The following is a 20,338-nucleotide window of genomic DNA, read 5'->3' as shown; positions in this document are numbered from 1 at the left end:
GAACTTTGCTTTATGAGTGCAGTATACTTGTACATCATAAAAAATTAAGGAAATTCAAGAAAACCACGCAAGTACAGGTCACGTTTTGAGGAGACGACAGTAAAAAGGGGCCTATCGTTCCTTATTGAATGATTTAAGAATAGAAGACAGAAGTGGAATCAGAAATTTTGTTAGAAAAGTAAATTTGGAGAAATTGCTTCAAAAGGTTGCACCATACATTTCTTAGCAGACTTCACTTCGAGATACCATCACTCCAGCAGAGCAATTTTTTTAATGCAAAAGGAGGACAAACGAGCAACGGGTTACCTGGTGATAAGTGATCACCGCTGCACACATTCTCTTGCAACACTAGAGGAATCAAAGGAGCGTTGCCGGCCTTTAAGGAAGGCGTATGTGCTTTGTTTTTGTTGGCTGTTTGTTTTAGATTTTTAGCTGCTGATGATTCATATTCTTCTTTGTTATATTTGCTCGGATATCAAAGGCAAAATGTAGTCAATGCATTACTGATGTTTGCGAGACGATTATAAAAGTATTGAAAGCATACCTAAATGTAAGCCAAGATAAATATTTCTAATAAAGTTTGTTTCTTTGGCCACATTTAATATATTATTATTATTTTTATTTTTTTTATTTTCGTTAATATATGGAATAGCTTGCCCAAGGATGTGGTTAAATCAAAATCTGTTAATCAGTTTAAGAATAGACTGGACAAACATTTGGATAGATATGGCAAATGATATAGACGCATCAGCGAAAGCTGCTTAGTCTATTATAAATAATAATAATAATAATTTATATTATTCTTTTTTTTTACTTTAAAAAATGCGGTCTGTCCGGTTAATGTATAAAACTTTATCCAACAAGCACGGATAGAGTATAAAACTTATTTTTAATAAGTATTATACATAAACTTCAATAAAATTAACAATACTTGCTAAAAACATGTATGCTTTATGTTGGTGTGAACGCAAATGAGTTTTATACTGTATGTAGACTTGTTTTCATCACAGTGTTATGTTTCAGGCAATTGCAATATATGCTTAAATCAAATAACTATGCCTTGACAAGTATTCTACAAGTCTTGTATAAAACAAATTTTTGACATGTATCTTGGTGTAAACGAGGGGTTGAGCATCGTGGGAAGAGAATACCAGGCGGAGTATATTAATCTCACATGCTATGTACTATGCATACACCCTAGTACTGAGATTCCCAGATCACATAGCTATATGGTTCCAAGAGCTCACAGAGCAATAATGCTTCAGGACCATAAATTACTCCACTTGTCAAATGTCTGTGCTTAAAATGGAATACTGTAGGAACGCCAAAGGAAGCCTTTATTATTTGCTTTGATTTTGAAATTCGACTGGTTTCGTTTTTGAACGTTCAACGTAGTGGTTAAATCATATATAGGATTTGGTCAAGAGATAATATAGACTATTTATGTTGTATAAACGTTGTTTTACTATGTCCATTCTACAGCCACCATTTCGGGTCGCCATAGAATGGATATGCTTATAGGTACAATGCCTAAACTTCCCTAGCAATATTCAAAATCTCCCGCCTTTATTTACTGATTAGTTCCGGTGGCACAAACGGGCGCTAATATCGTGTTTGCACTTATTTAGTATGAAGTTGGCGTTCTTCTCGTTAGAGTAAAAGTGTTCAGTGGGTTAAATTCTCTTTGGCTTCGTTGTTGAAAAAGACTGTTAGAGAGTGGTCAATTAATAGAATTATTTATTTAAATTCTTTAGTTTCATTTTATTTGCGAGTAGATAGAACATGTGCAATCTGAATTATAATCTTTATTGTGTAAATGATTTGAGCTGTGACGAAGTGTTTAACTTTGATGTGTTAAATTAAATTATTGTTGTTAGTTAGGTGTTGAGTTGTCTGACGCCTTAACATAGTGTCAGTGATGTAATTTGTGAGATTGAGTGGCTTCCTAGTTGTTCGCATCCTATCTGTACAATGGAAGATTCTTCGTTTACGATTCCAGCCGATGACAATGGTGACTCTGAACTTGATCCTAGAATACAGGTCAGTCAATGACAATATGTATTGAGTTATTTTATGACCTGAATCTATAACAGCAAAGATGAGTGTCAATTTTGTAGATTACTTTGCCAACGAATATAATGGATACGATATTTTATATCAAAATATGAAATACGGACTCATAGCTAGTAAGGAGCTCTCAGAGTATCTTAAAGAGAGATCTAATTTAGAGGAATCTAATTCGAAACTTCTATCAAAACTCGCCAAACAAGCGAACAGCAACTGCGCTCATGGGACTTTCGCTCCATTCTGGACTGTATTAAAATGTTCTGCAGAAAAACTTTCGAGTTTGCACCAACATATGTTTCAGAAAGTAAGTGAGCTTGTGAAAGATGTTGCACGTTATGCTGATGAGCTTCATAAAAAACATAAAGCTGTTAAGGATTCAGAGGCTACTACTTTGGAAGCAGTACTTGTGATAACAAATACAAGAATGTGCTTACAGAAGGCAAAGGACTCTTACACCTCGAAATCAACAGAGTTAGAGAAACTCAAGAAAGATAATGCTTCAAGTAAAGAGATAGAAAAAGTTGAGGTTAAATTGAAGAAAATACATGATGAATATAGCTTCCTAGTGGATAAATATAATTCAATTAAGCAGGACTTTGATAAAAAAATGACTCAGAGCTGTAAGCACTTTCAAGATGTTGAAGAAGCACACTTGAAACAAATGAAACAGTTTGTGAATTCATTTGCAGATCTTATACAGAACAGTCATGATCTTATGGGGCAAGTTCATAGGGATTTCAAACATCAGTGTCTAGAACTGACAGTTGAAAAGTTATTGGAACAATTTCTTGTTGATAAATATATTGGAATAGACAAGGGAAGTCCAATAGAGGTACCTCCTGTTCTTCCAAAACAAAATTCGGCAAATAATTCAGTTTCAGAGGCAGATCAAATATCATCTGTATCAAACGGTTCACATAAACCTACCCAAGCTCCCAAAGCTGCTAAAAAAGAGCCATCATTTGCAACAAGAACTTCAAGAAGAACAACCTCATTATTGAATTTGTTTACACCAAACTTCCAAAGCAAAGATGAACCTTCCTCAAACCCTGAAGGTACTGCACCATGCTCTGCACCATCAAGTCCAAGTGGAACACCTGCTATACCGGCTATCACTGAAAAAGATGATAATATGAACCGAACTACATTAAGAGAATCAAAGTGGTTCCGTAGAACTAAAACCAAATTGAAAAAGGCAAAGAAAAAGAAGGATGAAATATCGGAAAATACTAATGCTGGAGAAAAATCAGATTTGGAGGAAAAAGAAGAAGATATTACTACAAAAGAAGATTTAATGAATTCTCCAGAAGTTGATGAAGAAGGTTATTGTGTTAGACCTAAGGATGAAAAAGGAAGTGTTTATTCCTCTAGTGATTCAGATTCAGAAGAGGAAAGAGAGCAAAAGATACATGTCGAAATTAAACCCATCACTAATGGAAACACCCCAATGTCTGCAAGTGTTGATGAGCTTAGAGCAACTGTTGAAAATATTTCCCTTTACAAAATAGGAACCACAACACGTAGAGGTTCCAATACCAATGCAAGTAAAGCAAGCTCTGACCTTGTTGATTTAAATTTCTTTCAAACAACAGCTGCTAGTAACCCCACATCTCCACATAACAATGTCTCCAATCCTTATGCCCCACTACAAACAAACACAACACATTTACTAGAAAGTCCATCTCTTAAAACAACAGGACACACAAGTGAAATATTTACTGAATTAACAGAAGTGAGTCAATCAAATTTCCGCACTTCAACACCAACTATCTCTACTATTTCACTACCTCGGCCTCCGTCCAGGCGATCAGAAGGTGATTTCAGGGCTGCTGGTTCATCAGGGTCCAGAGGGCCATCGCCTTTAACAATAGGCATGACTGACACAATCCCTTTAGCTGTAGCCTTTCATGAAATTATACATTCATACTTTAGAGGTACAGCAGAATCAAAGTGTCAAGTCAAAATGTCAGGTGACATGATGCTTTCCTTTCCGACAGGTATTGTTGGTGTTCTGGCCAACAACCCGAACCCAGCAAAACTTAGCTTCAGATTGAAAAATATACACAAGTTGGATAATGTTTTGCCAAACAAGCAACTTATTAACATAAATGCAATGATGTCTACTCAAGACACAACAGTTGTTGAATTCAATATGCCTGCCTTAACTTCATTGTTAAAACGCCAATCTGAAAAGAATCCTACTGCACAATACTTTAATGTGGATATTCTGAAGTATCAGATAAAACCAAAACCTGGAGCTGCCTCATGCCCTTTGCAAATGGTTTCATATTGGAAGTGCGAGCAGGACCATACAGATTTAAAAGTTGACTATAAGTATAATCTTCACTCTATGAGTCCACCATCACCACTTCTCAATGTTTCCATATGTGTGCCTATGAGCGGGTCTGTTCAAAATGTAATAGCTATGCCTAAAAATAGCTGGAACTCTGATATTGAGCAGGCCTTGTGGCGATTTACTGAGCTATCCCAACATTCAGAAGATAAAGGTGTAGGATCATTGAAGGCGAGATTCGAACTGAGTAATGGTCCCTCAAAGAAGTCAACAATTGCTGCACAGTTCAACTGTGAGGGTGCCACTCTGTCTGGTATAGAGTTTGAACTGATTGGAAGTGGATATCGTCTTTCTCTTGTAAAAAGGCGCTTTGTTTCAGGAAAATATATATGTGATAGTGATTTGCACTAATTCTTTTCACAGAATAGATTAAGATTTATGTAATAATAATAAACCTTATAGGACTGTTTCCTGTCCATTCAAAATTGCTTGTAACATAAAATATTATGTCAATTTTCCTAACTCATATGAACTTGTAACCATTTGTAGTTTTATTTTAAGTTTCACCATTTTGCTAAGTTAATATTTAACTCAAAATAGTAATGTGCCATTTTCTGTAATATGGTAGGACATAATAATTTAACATTTTAATTATCATCACACAAAGGCTTAATGAAATTAATAGTCTAATAATAATATCAAAATTTGATAATTCAATGAAACAGTAATGCTTTGTTATATCTTCTAAAATTTAAATTTAACAACACATGAATGTTATAAGAATAAATGATTGATTTTATAAATCAAAGTGCAGTATAAAGTTTGCATCTGTTTATCATCTTTATTATTCAGACAGAACTTTCTAGATATTGTAATTGAATGTAATTTTTTGTATTATTCTTATTTGGTGTCTTTTATAATGTCAATATATCAAATAAATTTATACATAGGATTATTTAATTATTATGTGCATTTGTTTTGTTTGTCATTGAGGATGATGTTTTTGTTTATTCATTACATTGTTTAAATTATAGATAAAGTATGATATAATAATTAGCTAAGATTCAATCAATTTAATTGATTCAGCTGAATCTCTAGAATTTTGTATTGTGGATTATATTTGTTTAGTTTTGTTTACACCAGTGTAATCTCATTTTGTTGTTTTAAATAAATTTATTTAATTATTATTCTGCACGTATTATTCTATTACTTTTACATAACAGTGTTTATAGTTACACAAATTTAATTACACTTTTAGTACATAACACACAGCCATTCCATTAAATTATTATATTGTGTAAGCTTTTATTTCATAACTGAACAGATAACAGAATAATAATTGTTTTTCTGATACATACAAAATCAAATGTACAATTGCAAAGATACAGAAATTGAAATTGATGAATTATTTTTGTATTGTATAAAATTTTATTATGTATTACTGTAACTTAATGTAATCGTAAATAAATGGAACATATAATTTGCGGTTTAAATTACATGCTCATAATATCAAGAGTGATATGTGTAAGTATTTTATTATGTTACTGTAGATGCTTTTTGTAGGGACAGGAAACATTCTCTTGAGGTTGTATGTCACTGGATTAGTCTCTGTTATCGTAAAAATCTGACAAATTGTTGAGAGTTGCCAATCAGTTAAAATTATTGACTAATAAGAAATATGCAAGTAAATAAATATTGATACTCAAGACTCAAAGAAAGCATTTAATATTGACCAGGATAATATGAAAAATATAATTTAATCAATATCATTAAATTGCATGTCGGATAACATCTTTTGCCTACAAAAAAAATATCTATAATTCGTAGTGTATGTATAGGTTTGACGAGGCTTAATTATCCAGTGACATATCGAGATAAAATTATGTATCGCCGATAATACATGATAAGGCATCAGTACAATGTCGTGTCTGTTTCCCGTCTCTACGTGTTGCTTGCTTCTGCCATATGTTTGGGAATATGGTGTGCGCGTTCCTTGCGACTGTCTAAAGTTCTTCAACAACTTTCAGGTGGAACTGGAGAAGTTGAACGCGGCGACAGATGAGATCAACAAGTTGGAGTTGGAGCTTGACGTGAGTTTTATCATTTATTGCATGCAAAAGTGTATATAGATAGGTGAATGGCCTTGATATGTTGTGCTGTCTGTTTGTAGAAACAGAGTTGTATATGCCATTGTTTAGTCCGTAAATTAGACTTCTGATGTATTTTTAAGGAAACATCTAGCTAATGTATTTACTCCCGATAAACCTGACCCAAAAACTGACGAATCAGAAATATTAAAAGTATCTTCTCCAATATAGTCATCTAGTTGTCACACCATCTTCCCATCAAATTTACTAAACTGAAAGAAGTCTTGGATGTTATCAGATAAATGGCAGACAAAATTGCGTTAGTTTCGATTAGTTGACAAAAAGTTGCTAATGGAGCTCCCAAGAAAAGGTATCATCTACCTTATTATTAATTTCAATCTTATGTTAAGAATTCGACACTTCTTAAATTTTCGGAAGGTATCCCAAATATTAATGATAAAGCCAAGCCGCGTAATTAACTACTATAGATCTTAATAGGCCTACTGCCAATAATTTCAAAATTATTTGAAAAGGTCTTAATCAAAATACTCTAACCACAGCTCCTGAACAGATAGATCCTTTTTCACTCGATATGGCAGCAGTATCCGGGGCAAAAAAGAGATGCGTTGCCGGCCTATAAGATTGCTCCTCCTTTCCACGTGGCAGTTAAATGAGTGATCTCGTATTGAGGGGACTTTCATAGCAAAGTCTCGATTTCAGACACAAGTTTGTTCCGGTTCTCGACGACAGATGTTGGCACTATGGGCGTAAGAGGCATACCACACATAATGAGTACCACTAATTTGCAGCATATCATTGAAACGCAGAAGAAACAGTGTAGGGGAATGCACGCAGCCTTGCGGGACACCAGCGTTTACGGGTTTTAAGTCGGAGGATGCACCGTTGATAACCTTAATGCTTCGATCAACCCAAAAGCTAGTGATCTATTTGTAAAACATCACGGGAAATCTATAAGATGGCAGATGGGTTTTCTTTGATCCTCTATAGTAGTATTAAGATTTGTTTCACCTTATTGCAACGAATTTGGGTTTACAACTCGCAGATGAAATAACAATCCTGACTCGCAGTGTATGTCGCAGAGAAGCCTTATTAAGCCGCTTAAATAAAATTAAAAAGTAGCTGACTAATAGGAGTACTAATATCAGTGCTCGAAAGTCAGTTTTTGTAACATTTACTCTGCACATTTATATGTAAGAATGAACAAAATATATGAGAATGCATTTGGACAGTCGGTCGGCAAACGTGACGAAAATGCACGCAGACTAAAAGGGAAGAAATAAACTTTAAATACTAGAGTGTATATAATATATTGGATGCTTGGACGAAACTCCATATTGAAGCTGGACAATTTAGTTGCTTATTAAGACCATCTTAAAGCAATTATTATGGACCCATGGAATTTACTGTGGGGCATGTGAAATTAGTATCATACAAATATGTCAAAACATCCTGAAACAGACCCCCACGCAGCGTGGTTTCTAAGATTTCCCATGGTAACTGAAAAATGAAAACAGTAAAAGTGCAAATAAGTGACATAAAATTGAATGCAATAATAACCTGAATGAAACTTGACGATGCTGTGTAACCTACACTAACTGATCAAGTATGTTATTATAAGTAGAAAGAAATATTAAGTGAAACTGTTGAGAATCTGGAATATTCAACAGATATCTGGTAATGTTACGTAGCATAAAGCGGTCCTATTGTGCTGTATCTGAATCCAGTTTTGTTGTAAGTCGTAACAGGCGGAGTTGATACGCGGTTAGTACTGTATAGAGTAGGTGCGTATAGGGCTGTCACCTTAATTATAGAAGATTATTTATTTAATTACTTAGAAATAGGTATATTATCTTATTCGAAGAATACTTAAAATACTATTTAGAGCTTAGTAGTACTTTATAGTGCTTAAATTGATTCAAATTTAATTATTTTGTATCCAAATTGTGTCATGAAAAGTGTTCATGTCCTTACCACAACAAACGTTTCCTATCAGTCTATCTGTTCTCTGCGTAGTGCCGCCCTGCAACTGTGTGATCGCGCCACAAAAAAGAACGCCACGCTTGAAACGAAATGGCATTAATATATAAGGACTCGAAATAAGGCTTCTTTACATTTGTCAGCGCACAAACATTCGAACAAACCTGCAAATTTAGAAAATGTGTATAATTACTTTCTAACCTCTCTTACTTATTTGTCGCGTCCTCCAGTTATTATTTTGAGAAAATCTTTACCAATATATGTATACATATTATATCATATAATTCGCTACATAAAATAAACGTATTTACTATTATTATATTTACTTTATTCTCTTTTAACGTAAAGTATTTACTTAATTCTCTTCTCATGCCCAAACTTTGTCAATATTTTTAAATAACGACGATTTTACCGTCGTGTGGTAGCCCTAGGTGAACGGTGAGCACTGATGAACATATGCTTACGGGTGGATTCGCTGGAAAAGGTCAACTCCGTGCTACTTGTTTTGTCGAGTTACTGGTTATTGCGTCAGTGACGACGTAAATCATTATAGCTTGACGAAGCGGTGCTTTGATAGTAGTATCAAAAATATTAAATAAATTGCTAATGAGTGAGGTTAATTTAATTACCGCTTCTAAATAAATTTGCTATTGCTAAGCCCGTTCTATCATTAAACAAATAACCCGAGAGTCCGCTCGCACAGCTATCGGAGCATTCTTATCTCCGCAGTGATTGTAATTCGACCGTAGTTCTTTAAATTTTCAACTAATTTAAGAGTTCTGGATGCAAAGTTGCATATACTATAGTTATAAGTACATTTTTGCCTGCCTACTTTCGTCTTGTCCTTCCATTCTCCAGTGGGAGGTTCCTTTGCACAGGATGCCGGCTAGATTATGGGTACCACAACGGCGCCTATTTCAGCCGTGAAGCAGTAATGTGTTAAAATTACTGTGTTTCAGTCTGAAGGGCGCCGTAGCTACTGAAATTACTGGGCAAATGAGACTTAATATCTTATGTCTCAAGGTGACGAGTGCAGTTGTCGTGCCGCTCAGAATTTTTGTGTTTTTCAAGAATCCTGAGCGGAACTGTATTGTAATGGGCAGGGCGTATAAATTACCATCAGCTGAACGTCCTGCCTGTCTCGTCCCTTATTTTCTTAAAAAAATAGGGTGTATAAAGAATGGGGGAATTTCAGGCCCAGGGCGTCGTAAGAAGCGACTAAGGTCTATGACAATGAAAAGACACCGCCGACCAGAGTCAGAGCTCTAACAGTTCAGACAGAAAACTGTCTTCCTTGAACGTTAAGAAGTCGAGCGGACCGGGTGACAATTCTCCCATTGTACTCAGAACATATGTCAGAAGCACAGAGCAGTTGACGCCAGTGCTGACGCTTTTATTCTGGCACCCATACAGCTTGGATCCAAGCTGTTACCTAGTATAATATAATTAAAAACCTGTGCTATTATCTCGCAATCACCAGTTGGTCAAAGACCGACACGGCTATCTTAAGCAATATGCCACCGGTCTCCTCAGTATACAGGTCGTTGTCGTCGGATATTGCTTGAATCCGAAGCACCTGAATGATAGAGTTCTCCAAAGCTGTGTGCTTATACATTCTACACTATTTGTTATGTTTCAAAGTGGTAAACCTCACTTCTGGGATTAAATTGATTACACAAATCCACACCTGAAACCTCAACTTGAGAGTTGAATAAAGCATACAAGATTTTATCAACGGTACGTCGCTCAAACGGTTGGCTCAGTTGGTAAGAGCGCTATCACGGAACGAGAAAGGTCGCGGGTTCGAGCCCACATCGTTCATAAAATTTTGTTTTTCAAATTTTATTTGTGTAATAAATTTACTACACTGTTTCTTCACTGGATATAAATGATATGTTGGACGTTTCAAGCACAACACAATTTGTCGTCTTCGCTGTCTGGTAGATATTTTCGAGTCCACTAATGCACGGGACCGCTCAAATTTAATATGTATGGGTGACCTTTCACGCGGTCTAGTGCGCTGGATGACAAGACGCTCTGTAGACTGCCTGCCTCGCCTCGATTCGTGTCCAAAGGAGACGACGGATTGCATTCAATGAATCCTTCTCCAGCGGAGCTTGCCAGAGTGTCTATCTCTTACAACCTCTGCAGCGTGCGCGAACCTGGTCTTTGTGGCTCTTGTGGTGTTTCTGCTTCACAATATTTTGTCCTTTTGTCCATTACAGGGCATTTCTTCAATGGAAAGTTGTTCATCATTAAATGAGTGGAAGTTAAACGGGTCTAACTTGGTTTATTATCGTTAAAGTAGCAATACGTACTTAACTCTGTTCTGCAACGTCTGGCTCTCACCTTCAATAAAGCCTATTTTAATTTAGATATGTTTTCCTTGTCCAAAGTACAGCTAAAAAAGAAATAGAAATATACATCGACTGCAATGATTATCCAAACACACACACACATACTACATGTACACACAACCTTACATACACGCACACACACTCCTGTAACCTTATACTGTAAAGTTTATTTTCTAAGTAGCTTATTATAGTAATTGTAAATATTTTGTTATCTTATTCTGTCTTGTTTAAATCATAAAATGTTACTTCTTTTGTTTGATACATAATGTAATCAGTTTTGGCCTTATTTTTCTACTTTAAAATGTATATAAATTGTGACGCTGTAGATTACATGAAAATAAATAAATAAACTACAATACTTTTCTTTAAATTTATATTTTTTTATGTGCAAGATAACGTAAAATTACGTCCAGATGATTTACTAGTAAACTGTGTATATAATATTGACACACTTTTTACACAAATTATCTTGCCCCAAGTTAAGCATATATAGCCTGTGTTATGTGGTTACAAGACAACGATATATTTAATACAATATACTTACTTAAACATACATAAATACATTTTAAACATCCATGACTCGAAAACAAACATCCATATTCATCATATAAATGCTTGCACCTACCGGGATTCGAACCCAGGACTTCTAGCTTAGTAGGTAGGATCGCTAACCACTCGGCTATACAGGTCGTCTATACAGGCTATACGCTGTAGGTATATTTATTTTAAAAATTAAAACAGTAACTGTAACAGTATGCAATTTATGGTTGAATGCAATATGACATGGGTTATTTATTTCTAATATCGTAAATTTTATTTATTACTAGCTGACCCGACAGACGTTGTTCTGTATATAATAAATAAAATAATGTTTTTATATGAATTTGTCAATACTCGTAATATATCATAACATCAAAAATTATTTCGTAAAATATTCACCCTGCTGTCGTAATGAAATTGTTTCACAGCAGAACTGTCAAACCGTGCGTCAATAAATTCTCTCACAGAAAATATGTATGGACACATCAAAGGAAAAACAAATTTGTTGTTTTTATTTAATATAGCAGCATTTTCCTATTTATTCACCTTTTAAACCTTCTCTGGACTTCAACAAATAATTAAACACCTAAATTTGCCAAATCGGTCCAGCCGTTCTCGAGTTTTAGCGAGACTAACGAACAGCAATTCATTTTTATATATATAGACTAGCTGACCCGACAGACGTTGTTCTGTATATAATAAATAAAATAATGTTTTTAAATGAATTTGTCAATAATATATCATAACATCAAAAATTACTTCGTAAAATATGCACCCTACTGTCGTAATGAAATTGTTTCACAGCAGAACTGTCCAACTGTGCGTCAATAAATTCTCTCATAGAAATTATGTATGGACACATCAAAGAAAAAACAAATTTGTTGTTTTTATTCAATTTTCCTATTTATTCACCTTTTAAACCTTCTCTGGACTTGAACAAATAACTCAAGACCAAAATTAGCCAAAACGGTCAAGCCGTTCTCGAGTTTTAGCGAGACTAACGAACAGCAATTCATTTTTATATATATAGATTATCGCAAGTGTCGTCCTGAATCCTGACACTTAATATTATTTGTTTATGAGTAAAACACAGGCACCTATAAAATTGTAAACCCGACAGATACAGAGCATGATAGGCATTTCTTAATTAATCATTAGCATTTCTTAATGAAGCCCCATCTCGTGCCTCTGTGTACAATTGCTTTTACGAGTTTAAGCGTGGACGTAGCAGTCCTTTATCAGCGACTACTGAAGATAGCATCAGTGCTGTGCGACGCATGATCGAGGAAGATGAAAAAGTGACCTATCAGCAGATACGGGCAAGCCTAGGCATTAGTATAAGTCAAGTTCAAAAAATATTACACGAACGTTTAGGCGTCAGGAACCTTTGTACCAGATGGATTCCGCATACTTTAACCGACCACCAGAAACACCTTTGCATGGACTGGTGTCGCCAAATGTTAGCTAAGTTCAGCGGTGGTGACTCAAATGCTGTATTTGACATCGTCACAGGTGATGAAAGCTGGATATATTGCTACGAACCCGAAACCAAAAGACAATCAGTTCAGTGGGTGGTTCCTTTCGAGGATCGGCCAACTAAGGTAAAGAAAGGAAGAAGTCAAGGACAAGTCTATACAGTACTTTTTTTGGATTTGGTAGTGTTTGTAGAACGACAACAAGTTTTCTTTTAAAAAAAATAGTTTTTACTTTGATACTATTTTATTAAATCATGTATATATATATGTACAGTTATGCGGTTGACAGCCCTACCGTAGGGGGCCGCAACGAGTAAGTGGAATAGTTGGGGTCAATTGTTAGTGGCCGAGTTAATATGCATACCTCACCTCTGAACGTGAGCGATGAGATATGATTGTGAACATTGCCTCGTTTTGTACTCATCGATACGTGGAAAAAACCATGTTTGAATTGTATCAATGTTCCTCTGTTGGAGCTATAGTTTAAAACAATATTGCCTACTACTTATTTATAGTTAACAACACAGTACTCTAGTCTAGTCACTCTGATAATAAAAAATAACTAGTCGGTACCGACACCGACAAAAACGTGAATAAAGCCGTTTTAATAGATAATTTCATCGTCATAATCGTTTTAATGACTCACGAAAGTTTTAATGACTTAATTAACGTTGCGCATTTTTTAATATTTTGGAATGATTACGGAAAAATATCACATGAATTGCTTTATTTATCAGAATAAAAGTATTAGCATGGACGATAGCGCAATATTCATATATTGGGCTATGGTCCACAAAAATGACAATTTATTACTTAAACTAATACTTCAGAACAATTACAATTTGAACTAATACAGCATTTTACAATAGCGCGTTTTGAATAAATATTTTTAGCTGTAAACTGTACTTACTTAATATGTTTGGGGTCCCATTAGCATTTTTCAATTTGATCCAATTCTATACACTTGGTCAAAGACGACCTCATAGCACGATAGTGCGTGACAAGTTATGTATGACATGTATGTTACTTTAGGAGTCTATGAAGACCTTCAGCCTGCTTCTGAGCGAGACCTCGCGGCGGCTACAGAATCTCACGAAACGGCTGGGTCCGTGCGTGGACAAGTCCAGGCCGTACTACGACGCCGTGGCTGCGGCAGCCGCGGCGAGATCCGAGTGCCAGAAAGCTGCCGTGCAGTTCCAACGAGCTAGTGGTACGTTATTGCACTTCTCTGCTTCTTGTTTTCTAAGACAACCGGCTCGAAGGACCAAAAAATAGTAAACCAGGGGCATCGAATCCTGTGTGATACCCCATGTTTTATGTGCCCCAAAATTTGAAGACATTGCTGATACAGTTGTTATAGATCGCTGGAAAACGTTTCAACTTGGAAAATCATTTCGGCATTTTAATCTTTACAAATTATTTCTCCATAGTGTGTGTTCCATTTTCCGTGAATGCCATAAATTAAATAATTCTGGAACAATTCAGTGATTCAAAAACTAAAGTTATAGATTTAAAAAAAATAAATAAAAATAATGCAGATGCAATCTGATGGCAGGATGATCAACTAATTCGTTGTACTTTAAATGTTGGATTACGCGCATTTTATATGATTTATGAGAAAGCTCATGGTCGCTCAGAGGAGAGGGCTATGCTCGGAGTTTCCCTGCGAGATCGAATCAGAAATGAGGAGATCCGTAAGAGAACCAAAGTTACCGACATAGCCCAAATGATTGCGAATCTGAAGTGGCAGTGGACAGGGCACATAGTTCGACGGACAGATGGCCGTTGGGGCAGTAAAGTCCTCGTATGAGCGACCACGTACCGGAAGACCCAGTGTTCGTAGGCTCCTCACAAAATGTACTGACGATCTGGCCAAGATCGCTGGAATACGTTGGATGAGGGCAGCGGCGATCGTCGTGGAAATCTTTGGGCCTTTGTCCAGCAGTGGACGTGTTCCGAATTAAACTAGTAAGGCTTAACTAGTTCTGCCTAGGCTAAACGAGTTTGTCTAAAGGCCGATAGAAGAAACTAGTTGAACATAGTCTGTACCGGTTTATTCTATCGCGTAAAGGGCGAACTGATTTGGCATAGGAAAAACTAGCTTGTCCTAAAATCAGACTTGGCCGGTAAACAAACTTTTATTGCTATTTTCGAGTGCTTAGATTTCGCACGGGCTACCAGTGTCATTATATTATCTTGCTTACATTTTAAAACAAAAAAATATTTTTATATTTTATTTTTTATCTTTGTCTCACTTCAGTTTATATTAAATTTATAAAATATAACGTATTTTATAAATAGTATTATAGAAATATTTGGTAATGGAATATTTTCTTTAAACGAACATTACTAGAATTAATATTGAAATCTTAATATAGTTTGTGCATGTAAGTTTGTAATACTAATGAAATATACACTCTTCGTGGCGACAAGCTGATTATGCTCGCGTGCTAGTCTCAGTTACAAGAATGCGAGCGAAATTAGGCCTTATTCTGAACTATCGGACTTGTAACAATATACTTGAATCGCTTGCATAGACCAAATTACCAAAACTGTGTTGACGGGTACCTGTCGTGATCATTGACTTACAATATACCAGCTTAAAGACAAACATAGCGTGCGAGAGAGAATAACATCTCTACCGGAGATACAGCAAGACAGAAAAGGATAGCGATTTAAAAACAAAGAATGTAACCAATTTTGATTTACAAGTCGTAAACAGTCAGCCACGCACACAATCAAAATAGGTCATGCATCATCGAAATGTCAGGTGGTAGAATATAGCGTATACGCTATATTTTAATGTCCGTTTTCAATAACCTATCTATCCTTTGTTTAACTTACTACAGGTTGACAAATCTATCCCCATACGCTCAATTACATTACAATAACCTATCGACAGATAGCATTGATCTATAACTATAATATAACTATATTGGACATAACTATGGATAGATAAGATCATGTCATTAAACGGTGATAGCAATATATCAGCAACTAGAGATACGTTATTGAAAACGGCCTGAGTCTATAGTCGTGATCATTTCTATGAAACAGTAGAAATTAGCTCTACTTGTTCATTGTAAACAACAAAACACTTTAAATGGCATATAAGTCATAATTGATCCCATAGGAATTCCTTTTGATGCCAATAAAGCCTCGGAAAATTTTCAAGATACATTCTTCCACGTACAACCCAACCTTTGCCTTTAAGGCGAAGGGTTAGAAAAAAACACGCAAACAAGGTGTTTTTAGACAAGTTTTGTTGTGAAAAAGTAGCATTTGGAGCTATGAACACTACTTAATCCTGATACACATATCCTTAAGTCTTATTTGTAGGTTGCTAATGCTTGCTGTTGGTTATAGTTACCACTCCACAGCCTTTTTGAACTACCACTTTTCTTTGCAGTTAAACAAGTTTTTTGGCATGGCATGACGCATTTTTTTAGTACTTCTCACAGAAAAGTTATTCTAATAGCTTGTATTTTTTGTGTAGCTGCATTTATTCAAATTAGTAATGAATACTGAGGATTTTAAGCATAAAAACTGTTAGAACCTGTTAAAATGTTACGTTTTCCACGCAAGAATTTTGAAAATATTGGCTTTGTTACATAGATGGCGGCCGGCAGCCGTGAGCTTATATTGCTCAAGGTCGCTGGCATTTAGTGTCGCCTTAAAGGCCGTAATGCTCTTGTAATTCCTCTGTTGGTGCGAGAGATATTTTTTATATTATTTTATTTGATTTGGGGACCTTACAACAACATTTACAAATCGATCAAGTAAACATAATTCTAAATGCCAATTACAAGCTTCCCCATATAGAAAGAAATTTGCATAGTCTTACTAAAACTATAGATTTAGAATAGAAAAACTTATACATAGAGAGATATAAAGATACACTTATGATATTTTTTTTGATTTCGTAAAATCATTTGCGAACGGATTTTTTATGCTATTTATACTACCACTAAAAATATCAAATCGGCTATCACAATTATACATATTAAACAGTTTGGTGACGCGTGGTGTGTAACTGTTTATTCTGTATTGAGAATGTGCGACGGTGATGACTTTACATCAGGTGACCTGTGTCGTTTGTCCTCCTCTTCCATAAAATAACAAATAGCGCGCTGAGAGAGAAGAAAGAAAAGTATCTTATAAAGTCTACTAGAATTAGTAACTGTTGAAAATTCATTCAGTGAGTGCGTAGTCGCCCTTATGTAAGAGTAGTAGTAGTAACTTTATATTGATCTTAAAACAGTAGCAATAAAGACCTCGAATCGAGGGCATGTATTTCATTACATACAAGCAATTATTGTTCTAATCACCCTTACAATACAGTACAGTAACAAGCAATGACATATATCTAGTTTCTAGTGAAGCAGGTAACGTGTATTCTCTTGGAAGTTTTCCATGTAAAACCCTGGCTTATAGCTCACCTTGTCTTTTGTGCGGCTTCCGTGGTGATGGAACAAAATAATGTTTTCTTTTATCTTTATCACGGTTTCACACTGTAGTATTTTATATTTTTGTGATTTTATGTTTGACTGATTAATTAAACTTGTAGGTACTAATATGGGGGTATAAGAAATGAAATATCGTACTTAGAACGCTAAAAAACGAAATAAAAATGAGTATCGAACTTCAATATTTAGTTTATTAGCTATGGAGAATTTTGAGCTACAATTCCATTTTACAAATTATTTATATTGAAAAAGGTTACGTATTACACACCTTATATAAAATGAATTTATATAAGGTGTGTAATAAATGCTGAGATAAGCCTCAATGAAACTTTAAAATCGCTCTCCTGAAAAAACAGCATTTTTGAGTTAATACCCTGTTCATCTGAGCAAGCGACATATTTAGATAGTATGCAAATGTATTGCCTAAAACCAAAAAGTGCGCACATTTCCCGTATTTTCAATTTAGGATAACTAAAACTAAGTGGAAAGTAGGAAAGTATAAGACTGATATTGAAAGAAGAGTGAATGCAGGAAACATGGTGAATAGAGCTTTGCACTCTTTATGAACAGGCAGAAGGTGTCTAATAAGGCTCGTTTGGCTGTGCATGAGGGGGTGTTGGTGCCAACACTCATGTACGGAAGTGAAAGTTGGGTATGGCAGAAGAAACATGAAAGCAGAATAAATGCAGTTGAGATGAGAGCGTTGAGAAGTATGATAGGAGTTAAACTGAGTGACAGGATAAGAAATAGTGTTGTGACAAAAATTGAGAAAGGTATGCTGAGATGGTTTGGACATGTCGAGAGAATGAATGAAGAACGATTGACGAAGAAAGTGTATAAGGCCAGTGTGAATGAAAGTGTTGGAAGGGATAGACCTAGGCGGACGGTTCAAGATCAAATCAGGGACGTCGTAAACCGGAGAGCATGTATGAAAGGAATAATGAAAGTGGACGAAGCGAAACAAGTATGTAAGGATCGTAGCAAGTGGAAAGAAGTGGTCTCTACCCCTACGGGAAAGAGGCGTGATTCTACGTATGTATGTAAATAAATCTAATTATTTAAGGGTTTGCTAAATCTACGAATAAGTTCAACAACTTAACTGTCTTGTCTTTCCAGGTAAAGGTTTTCAGGGAGATGCAGGTTGACTGGATTTATTAAAGTAATTGTCCTAGTTGGAGGTGGTAGTTGGTTGATTACTGTATCCTTGATGGTAGTTATCTCGATAATTCGTAATAGACACCTCGCGCAGTGACGTCATAGTAATACGTTCAGTATGCGGGAATAATGCACGGCATACTAAATAACCTTGTACGTTGGTACTTATGCGAAACGAACAACAAACACATTGTCTGCTTGTGATTGGCTTACAATGTAACTGTGATCTGTCCAGGATCGATAGCCGGTAACAAGATTATAGTTATACAAATGATTTGAGTTTTCTTTAGTGTTAATTCCGCCAATATTTGTCTTTAAACAATACGACACGTGTTTCGCCTCTACTCGAGGCATCCTCAGGACGTGTTGTCTCGCCAAAATCTGGCACGAGATCGTGTAGAGGCGAAACACGTGTCGAATTGTTTAAAGACAAATATTGGCGGAATTAACACTAAAGAAAATTCAAATCATTTGTTTAAATATGGATTTCCGCAAAGTAACGCCTACATCAATAAAAAAAAAGATTATAGTTGAATACTTGTACAGTTGTTGCAATAAAATATGAAATATTTGTAACATATGTTACCCTATAACTAAACAATAATTATAAAATATTCCTTTTGCAAAACTGTAAACCGATTTTTGATATGTTGACTAAAACAAACTAAACGCGACGATCATGTTGTCCGTTATGCGTGACGTCACATTAAGTATATCAAACATCTGATGTTTATCTTTAGTTAGTTAGTTTAGTTACTTAGTACCGTATAGAAGAGTAATTTGTTGTATTTTTATAATGTGACGTCATCAATCAAAATGCCACATGACTATTTGCGTGAATATTTCATAAAAACCACAAAATAATATTGACAGGCAAACGCCAAAAGCCAACATCTCGAGTTCCGACATTTGACTTTCCAAATCGGTCCCTCCCATGATTAGATATAAATTCGTTAATGAAACTTTTGGAAAATTAGAATATTTTTTTTATTTACGCATAAAAGTATAGGTATAGGCAAAAACAAGTGCGCAAATTTTCAATAAGTAAACTACATAAGTAACGTAAAATATTATTGTCAACTGTATGTAGGTACATAATAAAATAAATTTGCAAGTAGAAACCAAACTTAATTTTAACTATCAATTAATATTTAAGTAAGGCGCAAGGAGGTTACAAGGTTAATATACTTTTTCTTAACAGCTTGCCAATTTTATACACACACACACACACATACTCACGCCTTGTTCCCGTCGGGGTAGACAGAGACAATAGAATGCCATTTGCTTCTATCCTTACAAACCTCACGCGCTTCCTCTACATTCATTACTCTTTTCATACATGCTCGCCGGTTGCGGGTGCTTCGGACCTCTCCTTTTCTCAAAACGTCCCCAATTTGATCGACGAATGTTCTACGAGGTTACGAGTACGAGGTACGAGTTCTATTTTTTTTTATATATTCTTAAATTTCTCTCACGCAATCGAATAGCGTACAACAGCCATTCCTAAAAGTTCATGATGATCGAACAAGAACGGTAAATATAATTTATTAATACAATACTGTATGTTAACAACATTCCAAAGAAGTTATTAGCTTTGTTTCTCATGTTACGTAACTGTGCATCCGTCAATAATTAAATGCATGCATGTGCCGTTTTAATGTAGACAATGCCTGATTTGTTAGCTAGGTCTGGGCTAACGTTGAATAGAATCTGTTTCTCGGGCATTTATTATTTACATTGCAACTCAATACTTAATTATTTTTACGACTAATGGTATATATAGAATAAAATAATATCTGTACGACCGAGCCCTGCTCGGATTTTTAAGAATGTACGAAACTTGAACAAAAAAAACTAACATCTCCAATTCTCATTTTACGCGGGGCCTGTACCAATTATT

At 35.4% G+C, this 20,338-nt stretch overlaps 2 protein-coding genes across 3 annotated transcripts in view; both read left to right on the top strand.

Annotated features, from left to right (window-relative positions):
• The first annotated feature begins 1,654 nt into the window (after nt 1–1,654).
• The window catches only part of LOC126974944 (SH3 domain-binding protein 5 homolog), a 31,655-nt gene continuing 12,971 nt past the window's right edge, over nt 1,655–20,338 (top strand). The window contains exons 1-3 of one of the 2 annotated variants that reach the window (XM_050822698.1): nt 1,655–2,040; nt 6,388–6,450; nt 13,850–14,027. In XM_050822698.1, coding sequence (XP_050678655.1) covers nt 1,972–2,040; nt 6,388–6,450; nt 13,850–14,027 — 310 coding nt within the window. In that variant the 5' untranslated portion in view covers nt 1,655–1,971. Of the gene's footprint in view, nt 2,041–5,973; nt 6,451–13,849; nt 14,028–20,338 lie in introns of those variants that run through there. The other variant, XM_050822697.1, reaches the window with a different exon arrangement.
• LOC126974918 (F-BAR domain only protein 2) lies at nt 2,036–5,840 on the top strand. Its single transcript, XM_050822658.1, has one exon. It carries the CDS (start codon nt 2,099–2,101, stop codon nt 4,769–4,771), a length of 2,673 nt encoding a protein of 890 aa, XP_050678615.1. The 5' UTR covers nt 2,036–2,098; the 3' UTR covers nt 4,772–5,840.

This window comes from Leptidea sinapis, chromosome 34 (genome assembly GCF_905404315.1).
Source record: "Leptidea sinapis chromosome 34, ilLepSina1.1, whole genome shotgun sequence".
In the NCBI taxonomy this organism is placed as follows: Eukaryota; Metazoa; Arthropoda; class Insecta; order Lepidoptera; family Pieridae; genus Leptidea; species Leptidea sinapis.
The sequence above is the reverse complement of the archived record's forward strand: the minus strand, read 5'-3'. Positions and strand labels throughout refer to the sequence as shown.

Excerpts from the sequence above, each read along its gene's own strand:
- LOC126974918 (XM_050822658.1), top strand. The coding sequence starts at position 2,099 with ATGAGTGTCAATTTTGTAGATTACTTTGCCAACGAATATAATGGATAC.